General features: G+C 40.1%; 1 protein-coding gene across 6 annotated transcripts in view; it reads left to right on the plus strand.

Moving 5' to 3' along the window:
* RAPGEF4 (Rap guanine nucleotide exchange factor 4) overlaps nt 1-12,148 on the plus strand; it is a 278,720-nt gene extending 266,572 nt beyond the window's left edge. For all 6 annotated transcript variants that reach the window (XM_081051093.1, XM_081051094.1, XM_081051095.1 and 3 more), the window contains 2 exons: nt 6,327-6,381; nt 9,412-12,148. In XM_081051093.1, coding sequence (XP_080907219.1) covers nt 6,327-6,381; nt 9,412-9,539 — 183 coding nt within the window. In that variant the 3' untranslated portion in view covers nt 9,540-12,148. The remainder of the gene's footprint in view (nt 1-6,326; nt 6,382-9,411) is intronic.
* Nucleotides 12,149-18,311: the final 6,163 nt, after the last annotated feature.

The raw sequence follows: 18,311 nt of genomic DNA on the forward strand, positions 1-18,311 counted from the left end.
ATTCACAGACTGGGCTGAATGAGACTTTTTCAAAGGGTATGTTTCAAAGCAATACAATATGTGTAAAGTGTCCAGGCAAAGAATTTTGCCAGGAAGTATAAAGAAATCCCAAAAGTGATCCTCAGCCTTCAGGAGATTGTATGCAGTTGAGAAGATAAAACATAAAGATGTGAAATACTAAAAATCAACAAAAGATATAAAAATTAGTTCACGGTAATAATAATAAAGATGTCAAAAAGCAAAATGAAAAGAGATAATTTCATACAGAGGAAAATAAAACCATGTTAAATACCACAACATACTATAATCAAATCCAGACCTCTTACCCTGAGCACCTATCCAGCCTCATCACATACTTCATCTTCTCTGTACTCAGTTCAAGTTGACAATAGCAACCTTCTTTCTTTTCCTTCCTGCCTCAGGGCCTTTGCACTAGCCATTACCTTTTCCTGTAACTGTCTTCCCATAGTCTTCACCTGTCTGGCTCCTTCTCATCATTTAGATCTCCACTCGTGTGTCCCCTCCTCCATGTGGGCTTCCCTGACCACCCTTCAGACATTCCTCTACCCTCCACACCCAGCACTCTCAGACAGATAACCTTGCCTTGACAGTTGGTTTCCCAATCTGAGATGATCTTCTTTACTTGCCTCTTAATTGTCTGCCTTCCCCACTAGAATGTAAACACCCTAGACCAGGTACCATGTTTCCCTGAAAATAAGACCTAATCAGAAAATAAGCCCTATCATGATTTTTCAGAATGACATCCCTTGAACATAAGTCCTAATGCGTCTTTTGGAGCAAAAATGAATGTAAGACCTGGTCTTATTTTCGGGGAGACACGATATCTTATCAGTTTTGTTCACTGATATTTCTCCAGCACCCAAAAAATGTGCCTGGCACATCAAAAATATGCAAGAAATATTTGTTGAATAAAAGAATAACCCAATCATATTCTAGTGCCCAACTTAGTGAGATAGGACAGTGCACTAAAATATTTTTGGAGGATTCTATGTAACAAAGATTTAATCCAAAACTATTTTCTATTTTATTAGAAAATTTGATAAGGTTGAATGTCCCAAGAATTTTGCATTACTGATGCTTTATGCAAGATGACCCCTTAGCCATCTGTTCCTAAGCACATTCTGTCTCCCATCCGCCCTGACGTGCTAACAGTGTCCATCCTTCAGCATCCTTCCCTACATGTGGACAGACACAATACTCTTCATGGAACTGCTACGTCCCATGGTCACATATATGATATACCATCATGTGTGTTACACATCTGTATTGGTGTGTCACACAACTCTTGGGTATTAAAGCACCCTGGCCAGGGGACAGGTGAAGGCTGGCTCAGCTCCGGGCCTTGTTATCTTTCATCACTGGTCCTTCCTATGTACTTATTTCTACGTGGTGGCTCTCATGGACACAGTCTTTCTGGTGAGGACTATATATTTCTAGATCTTGTTGTGGAAAAAAACCATGTATATCCCAAGTAGGTGAAGGTCTGAGTGAAATCATCAACTAGTGTAAAGGTGGTTTTGCACCTGCTAGGAATCACTGACTGAAATTGTGCAGTTGATAGGCATACAGACTGGAGGCAGAGTCAAACCAGTAGGCGCAGAAATAAGAAAAGAGGGAATCTGGCCAACATTGAGAACAAGGGTGGTAAAGATCTCAAAGGGCAACAGAAGGAAAGATGAAAACTGTTGAGAGCAGACGTTCAGAAGAGGCTAACGTTGGGAGCAGCTTCCTGAGAGACCCAGCAGAGAGGCGGCACAGCCTAAGAAGAGGGGATTTTCTGGCATCTGCCAGGTCGAGAGAGTTTAACAGTGCAAGGTGGCCATGCCTGGAGGGCCTGCTGGTCTGAACTTGAAAAACTGACAGAAAGGTCTGCTGCTCCACTTCAGTGACGGAATAGCTAAGGCAGAGTTTGGATGGGGGACAAAAGTCAGTACAGAGCTGGCCAGAAAAGCTGGAGATAGCTGTAAAGCCCTGGTAGGTTATCAGCTCATCTGGATCGGAGAGTGAAGGTATAACTTCACCAGACCACTCCTGAAGGGAAGGAGCCACCGGAAGCTAAATGGGGAGGCCCAAGGGCCTGGTCTGAGAAAAGGCCCCTCTGACACCTCATTGGATTTAAGGGGAGTTACTTGCATCAGAGCTGGAGGAATCTTTGTGTTTGGGATGGGAGCCTCGGGTTCTCTTGCCTGTGCCAGGCTGGGGTGCAGACAGTTGGTCAGCCCTTCTTCTGGACAGCATCTTTGTTCCGGTCACTCTGCAACTCAGGCCCCCTGGAGAACGTCAGCTTCTGAAACCCCCCGTTTTCAGCTAGATACAGCACTAAATACATAAGGGTAGTTACAGAGTCTTGCACTTGCTACCTCATTTTTCCTCTCTGAGCTTCCCTCTGTGAGTTCACGTGCTGAGGGAAATTCATCAGCCTTCAGTCCGGCCCATTTCTCAGCTCTGTGGGTGAGAAACTGTATGAACATACTAATTTTTGCAAGTAAGCTTTGAAGACCTATACTTAGAATTAGTCCCGAGAAAAAGTGGTGGCTGTGTGAAATTTGAAATGTGGACCTCCCAAAGGGAGCCCTGGCCTTCTGACTATGGACTATTTTCTTGGTTAGAATCCTTGAGGACAATCTGATGAGCAGCCCCTCAGGTGGTGATTCTCTACAGGGGGTGGGGACATATCTGAATCAATTCCGACGACGTGGAGAGGGGTATCATGCTTTCCGCCTTTATGATTCAGAGCGCCTTCTAAAGCGTGTTCTCCGCACTTTGCCCCTGAATTACAAATCACTGTTTTAATAAGCCCTTTTCTAATGGGAGTGTGTCATAAATTTCAGGTTTGCTTGGGTGGAAAAAAAAAAAAGATGAGAAGTTCTGCTTTGGAGTAATCAGGTATTTTCCCACTGGCATTACAGGCAAGGTGCCTGGCCTGCTCCAGGCAAGCCAACCTGCTCCGACACGACCGTGAGGCCTAGGTTATAATCTTTGGCTTTGTCCCCGTTGTGGCAGTTGGAAAAAATAAAGCCTATGTCTCTTCAACCTTAGTTTCTGCCAACCTTAACTGAGAACACTAATGAATCATGTGGGAGGTATAAGTCTGCGAAAGGATAGAAAGACTCCAACTAGATGGCTTTCAGTGGCGATAAATGCAAAATCATCTGCTTTGGCACAAGAAATTAAACTGATTAAACTACACATCTACAAAGAAGGAAGCTGAGTCCACACAGAAGTAATAGGAGAGGTTGAATTCACTGTTTGTTCAACAGATGTCAGTCATGTGACTTTTTAAAAATTGTGGACTGAGAAGTGTAGCATCGTCTAGATCAGGAAAGAAAACAATATTTCTTCTGCTGTCTGTGATTTGCTTAGTCTGGGACACCACACTAGAGACTGCCCAGAAGAGACCCAAAACTGTCTTATGAAAAATGGTGGGAAAAGATCGGCAATATTTAGGCCGACCAGAAAAGACTCAGAGGTGGAGAGATGTCCATGATTGTTGTCTTCAAGTATTTGAAGAACTGTCTTGTTGAAAAGGAACTAAACATGCCTTGTAGTGGCTCCAGAGCTCAGAACTATAATCATTGGGAAAAAAAGCAACGGGGGAAAGATTTTGACTCAAAATGATAAAGAAATTGCAAAAAAAAAAAGTAAGAACAAAAGCAGCCATCCTTGGAGGTGATGAGTTCCTTCTTGCTGGTTGCATTTAAACACAGACAAGCCTCATGGTTGTAGGCAAGTTATAAAAGGCATTATGTACCCTGGAGATTGTTGGGGACTTCTGAAACCTCTTTCAGTAACTCAGGAAAGTGCCTTGTAGTTGGGTATAATTGTCGGTAGCCTATTAAATACCGCATGTGGCAGTGGGTGCAAAAGAAGGTGGAGTTAATCCTTCTTTGGCCTTGTAAAAACATTCTGTAGCTCTGCATTGACCAGCCATGCTAGTGGGGCAGACACACGGTTTCTGAGGGCTGCCATAGTACAACACATGGTGCCGGCAGACCTCACAAAGAAAATAATGGACCTCGTTGCAAAGCCAGATTTAGATTTCAAAGTTAAACTGAAGTTATCTCTGAGTACAATTAAAAAGGATACGTCAAAATTAAAGCCATTGTTAAAATTAATCAAAGATTTGGAAAGGTAGAATGAACTCCCGAGCTGGAAATTACTGATTTAAACAATTGTTCTCACATTTTAAACTACATAATGAGCTAAAAATTATGAAGCCTCAGAGTGTAGCTGTAAAGAGTAGTCTAAAACCAAAGTCAGAATGAAATGTTTTAGCTTTCAAAACTAAAAAGCAGAACAATTACTCCCTGCAAAATGGTATAGGAAGAGGTTTCTGACCCCTACTAATTGTTTTATTATTCTTCAGAGGGGCATACTGGCAGCATTTCCCAGGGTTTTCAGTAATTACACTCTATTCAATATCTGAAGAATTACAATAATTCTACACGGAATATACTTGTGCCCTTCGGATGCAAAGCCTTTAGAGAAATGAAAAAACAACTTAAAGTAAATTAGCAGGAAAATTATCATAGTAACTGTTTATTTCAGGGCTCCATATATCAGAGGCTAATTATACATTGTATGTCACAGTTTCTTGGAGTTATTTGTAATATATTTTTCATGCTGATCAACAGACGCGATGGTTTTTGGGATCCGTTATGAACGTGAAGTTCGAACGTTTCCAATTGCCTCTTTGTGTATGAGAAATTATCCAATGTAGACACATGTCACTTAATGCTTCCCAGTTCTCAGTGAGTATTCAGTGAGGTATTATGAATGTTCACATACACATATATATATTTCTAAAGCTTTGACTCTTCTAGGATTTTTGTCCTTCCAAATAAGTTGACATTGTTCTAATACTACATAAGCTTTCTCAAAGTCGTTTTCTACCCTTTGGCAAGCCAAAGGTGCATGAGAGAAGAAAGTAGAGACTGGATTTATAGAGCCACTCAGAGATTAGAAAGTCTCTTTTCCAGGATGGAGCTTTAATAATTTTCTACTAGTGTTAGAATTAATGCACCATCTTTGCAGGACCCCCTTTTGAGTCTGAGCAGCAAAGGCGTCCCGAGACAATGCACAGAGACTGGGATCCAGCTACTATTAAAATAGCTTGAGCAAGAAATGGATATCTGGCTAAGAAATGGTGCTGAGATCTCACTGATGTTTTTTCCCTCATGTTTCTGTGCTGCACTTTTTTCTACTCTCTTCTTTTGCTTTTAACTAAGTTGAGTGCCGTACAAAATGTTTCCTAGTAAGTCTTTATGGCAACCAAAATTTTACAAAGAAATTAAGAAGATTACTTAAGGACAAAATTCAAAAGGTCAAATTAATTATGATCCATCAATATGATTGACTACTTACTCTATTTAAAAAATGTTTTAAAGTGCAAATGGAAAGTAGTCACCATGCCATGTGAAAAAATTTCAAATCAAAACAAAAATATATAACTTCAATTTTTGGAAAAATATCCTGTTATATATTTAGTTGTAAAGGTTTAGAAAGAAATGTACCAAAAGATTAGTGAAGTAAAAGAAATTAATGAAGTTACTCTGTTAAGTGATATTCTAAAAATGATTTTTTAAAATTTATTGGGGTGACAATTGTTAGTAAAATTACATAGATTTCAGGTGTACAATTTTGTATTACATTATCTATAAAAAATGATTTTCTTTGCTCTTATCATTTCTGTATTTTCTGATTTTTTTAAAAGTGCGTGTGTCAGTGCTATAATCAGAAAGGAGGGAGGGAATCAAATAATGACGATTAACTTTAAAACACACACTTTCTCTGGACAATTAGAAAGGTCAGTAATACACAGTGTACAGAAACATGTATAGGTAGAACTTTTTGACTGACTATTCTGTCAATAGAATCTAATACCCTATTACTAAGTCCTATTTACTGTGAGGAACTTGACAAACTAACCCTTCTCCAAATCTAGGATAGTTATAAGCTCTCTTACAAAACCACAGTGACCTCCAGAAGGTGAAAGCTAGTCCTGAGGAATAAGGTACAATCTCAGGCACAGCAGACTGCTTTTTAATGTCCTGAGGAACAAGCGAACAATTAGACGACAGTTCCACCCTTCGTCTTCCTCACCTGAGAAACGCCTGTGTGTGTGAGTGTGGGTGCCTCTTTGAAGTAATTCAATAGGTTCTACATCAACCAGTTGCTTGCAGATAGTCAATGCTTCAGAACAGGGTGCCCGGTATTGCTAAAATAAACAATGGTTTGTTTTCCTCTTGGGATATGCTCTAAGCTTACTTGCATTTCAGTCTTTCTCTTTTCTTTATTCTTTTCAGCGTATGATTGCAAACACTGCCAGAACAGTGAGATACTGCAGAAGCCAACCTTTCAGTAAGTTAACTGCCACTGCATGCTGCAATATGGATCTTGGTGATTGAGTCCTTTTTAATGAGGCTACTGAGACATTGTAGAAGTCTGGACAACATTTGCTTGTGTCAAAGACACTTTGTACCATGAAATCCATGGGATAGGGGCCTTAAGTTTAACAACTAGTAAATCCTTAAAGTAACCAACCATAGGAATATTATTTTATGAATGAACTTAAAGAAAATGGATTTGCTCTTTCCAGTGTGGCCGGAGACGACTAAGGCATGAGTGCCAACAAATCCTGCCTCAAACCAACTCTCTTTATGACTCACTGCATGATGTTGAGAAACTCACATCAACTCCCGATGACTCAGTCCTGTCGTTTATAAACTGGGAAAGATAATATTTGTTGGAGTGTTGCAAGAATGCATTAATGTGTGTAGCACATTTGTAAAAGGTCCCATAGCTGGGATTTATGTTATATTTCTAGTACTCCGCGGTAAATTTAAGGTGCTCTTCTTACATTTCAACTTATAGCACAATAACTGGTATATTACCATGCTTTCATATAAAACTATTGTTACAAATAAATAGGAATTTTAAACTGTTGGGAGCTACGTTGCCTCATAGCACCAGATCAGCATGCCAGACCAGTGCTACTGTCTTCTCTGGGCGGGGACTTTGGGCAGAGGTGGGGCTTTGGCTCCCTCAGGCTGGGCTGGGAATGAGAAGGTGGCCCCTGGGAAGTTTGGCTCATTAAGTCAACATGATAATTTGACATAAACTTGACTGTGAGGCTACTAGTACCATCCCTCCAATAAACCTATTGCTAAGAAACTAAAAAGTTCTCGTTTTATTAATCAGGGCTATCTTTGTTGGCCCAAAGCAAGGGTTTGCTAACATGGCATGTCAGAACTGCTAAATGTTCATTTTTTAAAACGAACAATGGAAAAAAATCTTGGAAAAATTTTGGTTTGAGGAACAAGTAGACCTTTAAAAAATTGATTCAGATGATTGTGCCTTCTCGTCCTTCCAAAGTGAGACTAGTCTTGCACATGATCAACCATTCCTGTGTGGATTCTGCCACAATTAAAGTGTCTCATATCTCTTCATAGTAATTTATGATGTATAAAGACATGGTCATTAAGCAGTTACGTAAGTGAATATGAGAATATATAAGTGGTGCTAGTCTCCAATGAGGTTTTATAATCTAAAATCTGTGGCCCTTTGCGGGGGGAGGGTCCAGGAAATTCCTGAAATTAAATGCCAAATTTTGCATGCCTGATAGGGTCCAAAGGTCCAAGAACCATGATAGAATATATTTTGTTCCATAAGCCTCTTTGGAAGTAAATCTACCTTCACCTACATCTTCTCCTAGAACTCTGGGGGGAGGAAATTACATATATATATGTATATATACGTATATATATGTATATGTATATATATACACGTATATGGGTGTGTGTGTGTGTGTGTGTATATATATATATATATACATATATATAAAACTCTCCACTGCATTTGTTGAAGTTATCAGTAACTACTGGTAAACAACAGCTGCTCAGCTCTGAAGTCAACAATCTATAGATAAAGCTATAGGAATAGATTCATAAACGTTGCGGGAATACGTACAATGTAATTACAGTATATTGTATATGTAGAGTACACTGCCAGTGAGAAGCGAGGAAATGAAACACTGTGGTATTATTTATATGTGATAATTATACTGATGAGTTTCTTCTTAGAATGAGTAAAGGCCTTTGTATCTTCTCTCTGCTGTTCTGTGTTCAGATCTGCAACCCTCCCCTTCACCCCTTAGGCAGATGGCATTCTAAGTGTCTTTGGGAGTGGGCTGTGGATCTAAGAAGCACATATGGAATGCAGGCGATGCTTGCTGTGGCAGAAAGGACACTGGTCTGGAGTACAGACTCTGGCCCAGTCACTCCCGTTGTCCCACTAGACAAGAGCCCCACGCTGGTGTTCCACGGGCAGAGGTGGCCCAAGGACAACGACGGAGGTGTTGGGTCTAAGCCAAGCATTTTTTCACCTTTTATTTTAAAATAATGTCACCATTTAAATTCCCAGGGAAGAAATTCAGATTTCTCATCTCTCTAGAGAAACGGGGAGATCTGGCACTGGGGGTGCAGATGTCCACGTGGCAGCACCATGCAGACGAGGAGTGGTCACTTCTGAAGGGACCTGTCTTTCCAGCTCGCCACTGTCAAACTGGCCTTCCTCATTCATGTGTATTCCTTGCATAGGTCTGGGGGCATTTGATTCTTCTTTCAGCTTGGTTTTAGAGAAATAGGTCAATTCGGGTAGCTCCATGGCTCACGTGCTTGGGAGAGTGCATGAGAATAGAATAGTAGCTAGGATTTTAGAACTCGTAGCATCAGAGAATCAAAGGTCTAGCAGAAATCATGACTTCAGCCCACGAGTTGTGTTTTTTGCTAAATATGGACAGTCTCTAAGAACACGCAATCTATGCAGTAATTAATACTGTATATTATAGGCAAGTAACAAGAGGAGTCAGACTTACTAGACTTACTGGCTGGCTTCAGTTCAGCCCAGGTTTTAAGTGCATTTTGTTTGGATCTAAGGACAACTGTCTTTTGCCATTAATCTTCATCTGGGTCAGAGGGGGCAGAAATCAGAGTGTGACATACAGGTGTGATGGTAAGGGGAAACAGTTCTAATGTATAATTAGGGACTATCACATGATGCTTTCACTTTTTTTGGTGCCTTTCTTTCTTTCTTTCTTTCTTTCTTTCTTTCTTTCTTTCTTTCTTTCTTTCTTTCTTTTCTTTCTTTCTTTTTTTTTTTAAGAACATGCAATGCAAAGGAAAATTATCAAAATAGGTGATTCCAAGAAAGAAAAGGGTGGCAGGGAGGAGATGGACCATTCAAGTGGAAACATTTAAATGAATATGGATGTTGATGAAAGGTTTTGATAGAATCCAGGAATCTATGATAAATGTAATAAATAGTGGAGAAAATAAAGCGGTGTCTTACATGCACATATTACGCGGTGCCAATTCTGCTCTTTTCCAACAGATCTTGATGCAGCTCAAGCTAATAAGAACCATCAGGATGTCCGGAGTTATGTACGGCAATTAAATGTGATTGACAACCAGAGAACTTTATCACAGATGTCACACAGATTAGAGCCTCGTCGACCATAGACATTTAAAGTACCCAGAGCAATGGTTTGCCGCCAGTCCGCAGTCTTTCAAAAATGGCATTTATGCTACTACTGACTGTATTATCACTAGAGAATTCTACAAAACAAGCAAAAACACGTCCTGAGATACCTCAGGGCTGCATTCAGCTTACCAGCTTCATGACAAGAGAAGAAATGATTTGATTTGCATAAAGCTTGCACTCTCTAGCTTAGGAATCCCAAGTTTGTAGTCACCCGATTTCATTTCCAATTGTGCCATCTTTGCTGAAACATAAAACAAGACCCACAATGAAGAGTTAGGTAGAAATACCATTGTCAAGAGAAATATCAATCCCCTGACATCTTTTCTAAGAATGTTTACAGGGTGAGCTGTGCAACAAATGGGTTTTATTTGGATACATCGGTGATCATATAGTTTCATAATTTTGTATTCAACATCTTGATTTGGAGCATGGGGTTTGGGGAAGGTATTGAGGAATTCGTGTAAATCCAAACTATAGGTTGTATTCGTCCATCTTCATGGTCTTACCTCTGAAGGAATTGAACCTGACCTTATCACTATAAAACATTATGGCTATTGATGTTATTTAGGGAGGACCAGTATGTGATTTCTGAATGATATATAGAATAATATTTATGTTTACAATGTAACTTTTTTAAACTCACAAATCAGGATTACATACATAAGAATTCCACTAAGAAACTCCAAGGTTCTTAAAATTGCCAGCATTGAGATAAAAAAAATAATAATAATAACATTTCAGAAGAGCACAATATGCACAAAACATTTTTCAGAATTAAAATATTTTCCTGGGCATTAAAAACCTTTACTATTGGCTAATTATTATTACTGATTAAAAAACATATTTTCTGGACTTAAATGTTATTACAAATACCTTAATTTTCAGCAATTGTTTTGCACTTTCAAATAGATTGTAAATAGTTCATTCAATCAATGATATAGTTATTTATTTGCTGCATAATAGATATTGTGCCAAATAATTACTTTTTATTTATTTTATTTAGAATGTAATTTTGGAGTACATTTTTTCCTGTTTTCACAATTAGGCTACATTTAATGTGTAGGAATTGTATGTATGTATATCTTCTGTAAATAACAGCTAGTTATCTTCATTAAATATAATTGTTGACAAGAAATGGTTGTGTTCTCAATTCCAATAATATGGAAGGGATAACCATTTGGTATGGTGGGGTCCTGGATTTTTAAAAATTGAAATAAAATTCATATACTATAAAAGTCACCCTTTTAAAGTGTGTACACTTCAGTGTACACACTCAGTGTAACTAAACCACATTCAGTGGTTTTTAGTGTATCCACAGGTTGTACAATCATCATCACATTCTAATTCCAGAATGTTCTCCTCATCCCTTAAAAAAAACCCTGTACCCATTAGCAGTCTCTTCTTATTCTCCTCTCCTCTCAACCCCTGAAAACTACTAATCTGCTTTCTGTCTCTGGACTTACCTATTTAGGACATTTTGTAAAAATGGAATCATATAATATGTGGTCTTTTGTGTCTGATTTCTTTCAATTAGCATAATGTTTTCAAACTTCATACATGTTGTAGCCTGTATCAGTGCTTCATTACTTTTATGGCTAAATAGTATTCCATTATATGACTATACCATCTGTTGTTTGTCCATTTATCAGTTGATGGATATTTGGCTTGTTTCTACTTTTTGGCTATTAGAAATATTGTTGCTATGAAGGATTTTAGAGCTGCCAGGTATGGGGCGTCATACCATTTCTCAGTGCCTTAAGCATCTCGTAAATATTTGATGAAGATATTTCCAAAATTCTTTAAGTTCCAGACATCTCTATTCCATAATGTATACATTATCCAGAGTATGTTCCAAGCTATACTAGTCTCACAAGTTCACACTCCATTCATCCAAAACCAAACACATACTGCAAAGCAAAAAACATAATCAAGATGGTATCGTCAAATAAATTTGGGAACTACTGCGTAATAACACCCCATTCTTAGAAATGATTCCTAATATTCATTAACATGTTGAGAGGTCCCACTCTAAACCTTTTTAACATCGCACAGTCAAGCCCACTTTGAGAAATGCTAAAGCAGGCAAATGCTTTTTTGTGTCAATTACGTAATAGTTCGAGGTCCTCTGGAGCAAGGATTTTATTTCATACAGTGTTTGCTTCCTACCCGAGTAAAGCACAATGCTTGGAATCTACTAGAGGGAAAAAAAGTCACTGAATAAATTTTCTTGAAGTCATTATTGTTCAGCATTTCCTATCTCATAGACCTCAATACCAGCTGTAAGGTTTCCACTTGTATATTTTCCCTTTTCCAGATCATTTTTTAAAATGACAAATGAAGCTGCAAGCCTATCTCTTGGGCATCCTTGCTCTTGTTTTACTCTACTTCTACCTTACTCAAAAGCTGCTATCCTATGTCTGACAGCTCCTTTCCCCCAATCCCATGGTGACTGACATCTTATGACCTTATTTTAATTTAGTTTCCACATTATTCAAAATTAATACATATTCTCCCATGTATATTCCCCTTGGCCTTCCAAATGAGAATAACTATTGCTGTACTTAATAAAGATAAGAGATTTTTAATTATGTCTGGCTTCTTTGAAAATGCATTACACTCCATTATCCAAGGTAGCGATGGTGAAGTAAAAGAATTCACACTTTAAAAATGGAGAGTAGTAGCCAAGCAACCCTTCCGGAAGCAGGAGCTGCAGTTAATATTTTCAAACTTGCAAACAAGCCAAAAGAAAATGAGATGCCTACAGGGTCACAAGAAGGATAATGAGGTTTGCTGGAAGACGTGAAAAAGAAGAAAGAATGTTTTTACCGAAAGCGCCTGTAGAAAATTATACATTTAAGTGTTTAACTTACCTGCTTAGCAAGGTCCTTGGTACAGAGTACGGGAGCTAAGCTTTTCCAGCAATTTTTGAATACCATGCAGGTTAAATAGATTTCTCCTGAATTCAATGGCATTTCCTGTAAAATATGCATGCAGATCAATGACTACTGGTGTGAAAAAATTAAAAGAAGTGTCATTCTGGTTTCAAATTGTGCTTATAATTATTTAAAAAAAAAACAAAAAAAACTCAGCGTAGAACATGCAGTGCAGTAAAAGGAACCCCAAGCTTGAATAGCTCTTTTTTACTGTCAATCTAAAATGTATTACATCTCTTATTTCAAAATAATCTTACTTTTCTCTATTTGTCTTACATGGAGAAGAGGAGGTGTTAGATGAGCCAGTCACAGCACCTCTGGAGAAGAAACTTTAATTATTGTTTGTTATCTTTCTATCCATTCATTCATTCACTAGTAAATCATGGTTGAGGAGCTTACTGAGTGCCAGGCCCTCTGAGCTCAGGATTCCATGGTGAGAAAACTTGAGGGTCCCTGTTCTCCTGGAGCTTATCACTCAGTGGGAGACACAGAAGATTAATCAAATAATTAAACAAATAAACATAAAAATATTTCTGAGAAATATATGGTGTCGCAAGAACATGTAATAAGAGGATCTAACTTGATCTGCGGTGAGGAAATGTTTCCTGTGGATACAACAGTTGCTCTGAACTCTGCAGGACCAAAATGCTAACTCAGCAGAGAGAGGAGAAGGATATGTTCTAAGCAAGAAATAACCTTGACAGTGTGAAGGATGGAAAGCTCACTGTGACCAAGCAGAGAGAATGGGGTGAGTGTACTCCAAAATGTGCTGGGAACTTAACACTGGCTCAGAGCATGTGAGGCCCACAGGCCTTCTTAAGGACCTTCACCTTTCACCCAAGAGCAGTGGGAAGCCACGGGGGTTGCGTTTCTAATGGTAGCCCTTGGAGACCAAGGTCATTGCTTTATTTTTGTTTGTTGCTTTTTGTTTGTTTGGGGGGAGTGTTTAATGGTGCATTTTTTAAAAATTTATTTTTAATTACAGTTGATGTACAATACTATATTAGTTTTAGGTGTACGATATAGCGATTCAACATTTATATACCTTACAAAGTGATCACCACAGTAAGTCTCGTAACCATCTGTCACTGTACAGTTATTATGATATTCCTGACTCCGTTCCTTATGCTGTGCGTTACATCCCTGCAAAGGCCATTGCTTAGGATACCACACAGCAGATGACAGGTGGTGTCATCCCCAATTCCTTAATTATTTTATTATGCAGGCTTCAAGGACGGGAAAAGAAAACGGTGGATAATGGCAAATATGAAAAAGCATATTAAGTTTAAATATTAAAAGTGGTGGGTCCAGATACTGCTCCTCCAGAGTCAAACACCTTCCTTCTTGGTATGTCAGTGACTTAGTCCACACTGGGCCACTTTTTAATTTTGTGTGGTGGTAAAATATACATAACATAAAACTTACCATTTTAAACCTTTTTGAGCATGGCATGAAGTACATTCATGTGGTTGTACAACTACTATCCATCCCCACAACTGTTGCATCTTCCCAGACTGAAACTAGCCATTGTACAATCACCCCACTTCTCCCTACACCCAGCCCCTGGTAACACAATTCTACCTTCTATAGGTTTAGAGGTTACCTCATGTCAATGGATTCATACAATATTTGACCCGTTGTTTCCCATAGCATAATGTTTTCAAGGTGTATGCATGTTGTAGCATGTATTAGAATTCCCTTTCTGTTTAAGACGGGAAAATATTGCATTTCATGTATACGCCACATTTTGTGTATCTATTTATCCATCATTTGGTGTGTTTCCCCCTTTCAGCATTGTGAATAATGCTGCTATGAACATGGGTGTACAAATACCTGTTTGTGTCCCAGCTTTCAATTCTCTGGATGTGTACCTAGAAGTGGAATTGCTGAATCGTATGGTGATTCTAGGTTTTGGAGGAACTGCCACACTGTCTTCCACAGTTGCCGCTCCATTTTATGGGCGACATTTGACAGGGTCCATGCTTACCTATGTCATCTTCTTGGAGACTGAGGGTGCCTTCTTGGAGGCACCCTTCTTGGATACTGCTGGAAATTGGACGGCTGCTGGAAAAAAGTAGTGGCTAACAGACCCAGGGTGCAGTGTGTAGAGGGAGCACGGAGCAGGAACCGTCCATGTGCCGTCCTTTAAGCCATGACGGCTCATGGGCAGTCACAGCCCCAGAACCGTGGTCTGTCCTTGCTGCTCTGTTGGTTAATGTATCAAACTGCTATTGCCTGTTGCCTGACACTTAAGGCTGGGAGGGCTGGAGGAAATGCCACTAACCCTCAGAGAATAAGGGCGTGGGAATGGAAAAGTGCCTGCCTTGCTTTGACTCCTTTGCCTGTGCTAGTCCGGCAACTAGGGAAGGCCAAGGGTGATGCAACAGGAAGCCAGGATCTTTGTTCTTGGGTAATTTAAATTTGGAAACATCGAGGCCAAAGCCCTGCTATAAAGGGAAGTTAGCACAAGTCATTGTGATCTCGTGGGTGCTGACATGGGAGCACCCCCAGACTTGAGGAAGAGAGAGAGGCTAGGGCCAGGGCATGGTTCAACTGCCCAATTCTGCAATAGTCTCCTCACTCAGCACCTGCAGGCAGGAGGAGGATTCAGACTCTTCCTATCAGGGAGAGTCAAGAAGAGAGGAATTCTACAATAGGAGGACCAACACAAGAGAATAACTGGAGCAAAAGATAGCATAAAATTCTTCAAAACAGGTTTTTGCAGCACCTCAGAATAAAAGTGAATTGGAAGACCCTCACGAGGTCTCCATCCACTTAGCCAGAGACAGGTGGCATGAGTTGTAGCATGTAACAACAAGGGCCAGGCAGGAAAGGAAGAGAACTGGTGGTTTCAGGAGGAGTCCTGCCAGTTTAGGGCAGAGGGATAGACTCTAACGGTTCAGCCTCCCCATTAGGGAGAAGGGCTCAAAGTGAGGAGACATAGCAGCTCTGGGGGCAGTTCTGCACCAACCAAGGTGCAGCAGCTTGAGAAGGATGAAGAAAGAAGTGGTTCTGTGGAAAGATAAACCATATCGGCAAGTATGTCAGTGACTGTGTGTATTAAACAGGCTTCGCCAGAGAAACAGCACTATTAGAATGTGTATAAATACTGAAGGAGATTTATTACGAGGAGTGAGCTCACAGTATGGAGGCTGCAGAGTCGCAAATCTGCAGTGTGGAGTAGCAGGGGGGAGACACGGGAGACCTGATGGTGCAGGTGAAAGCCAAATCAGTCTGCCAGAGAATCTCCTCCTGCTTGAGGTCAGTCTTTTTGTTCTATTTGAGTCTTCACCTGGTGAGATGAGGCCCACCCAATCACGGAAGGCAGTCTGCTACTCAAAGTTCACCAATTTCAATGTGACTCTCATCTAAAGCCACCCTCCAACTTAATACAGAAAAGGAACCATCATGCTGGGTCACAAACCACCCCCCAAATTAGTGCCCTAAAGAACTACAATGAATCTATGGGTCAACTGGGCAGTGAGGCCAATCTGGGCCAGGCTTGGTGGATTGGGGTTGGGCTCAGTCATGCATCTGCAGTCAGTTGGTAAAGGGTGGCCTCCGATGGAATGGTTCATCTCTGTTCCATGTCGTCTCTCATCCTCCTGCAGGCCAGCTTGGGCTTATCTACGCGTGGGTTGAGAAGGGTTCCCAGGCAGCAAGTGGATAAGCAAGAACTCTTGAGGCCCAGGCGTGGAACAGGCGTGTCATCACTTCTGCAGCACTCTGCTGGCCAAAGTGGGTCAAGAGGACAGCCAAGATTCAAAGGGTAGAGAAATAACTCTATGTCGGAGGCGCAGAGCTTCAAAGTCACATGGCCAAGACTGTGGATACAAGGAAAGGAAAATTGCTGTCATTTTTGCAGTCTGCTAGTGACAGTAGCACAAAATGTGAGTGGCAGGAAGGTACACTGCTCTTGTTTGGGGGGCCTGGTGCTGCCAGGTGTTTAGAATGCTTCTCCAGGGTGAATCTAGCAGCTCTTGAGGAAAGAACTTGGAATAGCAGAAAGATAACAGGTTTTAAAATCAGACAGATCTGGGCATGACGCTATCAGAACCACCTTCAGTCTATACAGCTCCTTCATGTGTATTAAAAGAAAAGACAACCCTTCTCTCCAGCTGGCGCTGCCCCACTGGAGAGCTCCCCCACAACCAGGCTTCCTTATGTGTGTACGAGGTAGTACCCAGGCCGCACCACTGTGTGGAGTGGCCCTCAGCTGTGACTGCCCAATGTAGCTCACCACTGAGCTTCCATTTCCACATCTGCTGATGGGAATTACAATACCTCCCTCCCCAAGCTGAGGATTCAATGAGTTAAGGTATATAAAGTGCCTAGCCCACCCAGTGCTTGGCGATCAAGAAATGTTAGTGCCTCTCCGGCCTCACTGCTAGGAGAGGCCACAGGAAAGAGTACTTTAGAGCATTCAGGGATGCCTGAGAGTCTCCAGTCAAACCAGTTATGAAAGGATGGAAACGAAATTCATATGGGGGCTCTGTGGTATTTAAATTGACTTGGGATGGAGGAGCATTGGGACAGTCCTGTCCTTTAGCCTCATCCTTAAGTTTGTACCATAAACTTATACCAATTGTGCAAAGCTTTTGTTGCAATAATTGAAACAGGATGTCATTATCTTATATAGACCCAACTTAAAAGTTAAAAAGTTATTTACAGTGAAATAAGAAAGCATTTCAAATTACTGAATGAAAGAGAGGAGAGGTGAAATAGAACAAAAGATTCATGCTTCTAACCGACAGATAAAATGTTCATATATGAAAGAGTAGATCAGAAATTAAATCAAAGTGTAACAGAAGTCACACAGACATACATAGATGACACTAGAAGTTAGATTTTCACTTAACCTGGGTATTCATTTACATGTTCGGTCCATATAGCCTAGGAACAATTATGCACTGTTAGGAGATTCCTCCTAAGAAAGTAGCTCTTCGTTACTAGTTCTAATCTTCTCTCACCTGATGCTCAGAGCGCATTATAAAATCCATTGATATTGCTGGCTTCAGAAATTAAATTGAAGGTATGAGCCAAAGTGTACATTAAATTATGGATTATTACCTGTGACACTCTATGTGAGCCAGGTGACGCAGGGCCATTTTAATTAAGAATTGTTTTTCAATAACAACACAAGAAAATGAATAACATTAAGTCAACATTGAAACAGTTGCAGGGGGGAGGATTATGGGAATAAGTGAGATATGCAGTTGTATTTTATGTTTAATGTGCAGAGTTCACTTATGCATTAGAAAAAAAAAAGCATCTTTGGAGCAACTGAATAAAGTTGTAACAGAACATGGAAATCTTTTGAGCACCAAGAGAAGATGACTGCTAGGGGTAAAGAGAGGCAATTCTATACTTCTATTTAAAATTAGAAGAAAAGCAAGGACACAAAGGAATACAGAGTTTTAAGTACAAAGTTTTCTGAATGTTGACTTTGGAAGAGAATTTTCTGGTATATACTGGTTCGATCATCAATGCTTTTTGCCTCTCAGTTCACCTACCTACTACGTGCCAGATTCATATATATGGTATTTATTCTAAATACCTAAGAGATGAATAGTCTCACTATTTACTGATGGAGAAACAACGAGAGAAATTGTCTTGCTCAAGGTCCCATGCTTAGATTATGGCAGAGTTGGGGTTCCAAGCCAGGTATTTCTAATTCCAAAGTATATGTTGTTAACTACAAGACTGCACTGTCTGCATCTCATTTTGTCCCCAAGAGCACTGATTATTCAGGCTTTTGATGCCACAAACTAAAAATAACAGAGAAAAAGTTGGGGAACCAAAGCATCAGATTAATTT

This window comes from Rhinolophus hipposideros (assembly GCF_964194185.1).
Source record: "Rhinolophus hipposideros genome assembly, chromosome: 6".
NCBI lineage: Eukaryota > Metazoa > Chordata > Mammalia > Chiroptera > Rhinolophidae > Rhinolophus > Rhinolophus hipposideros.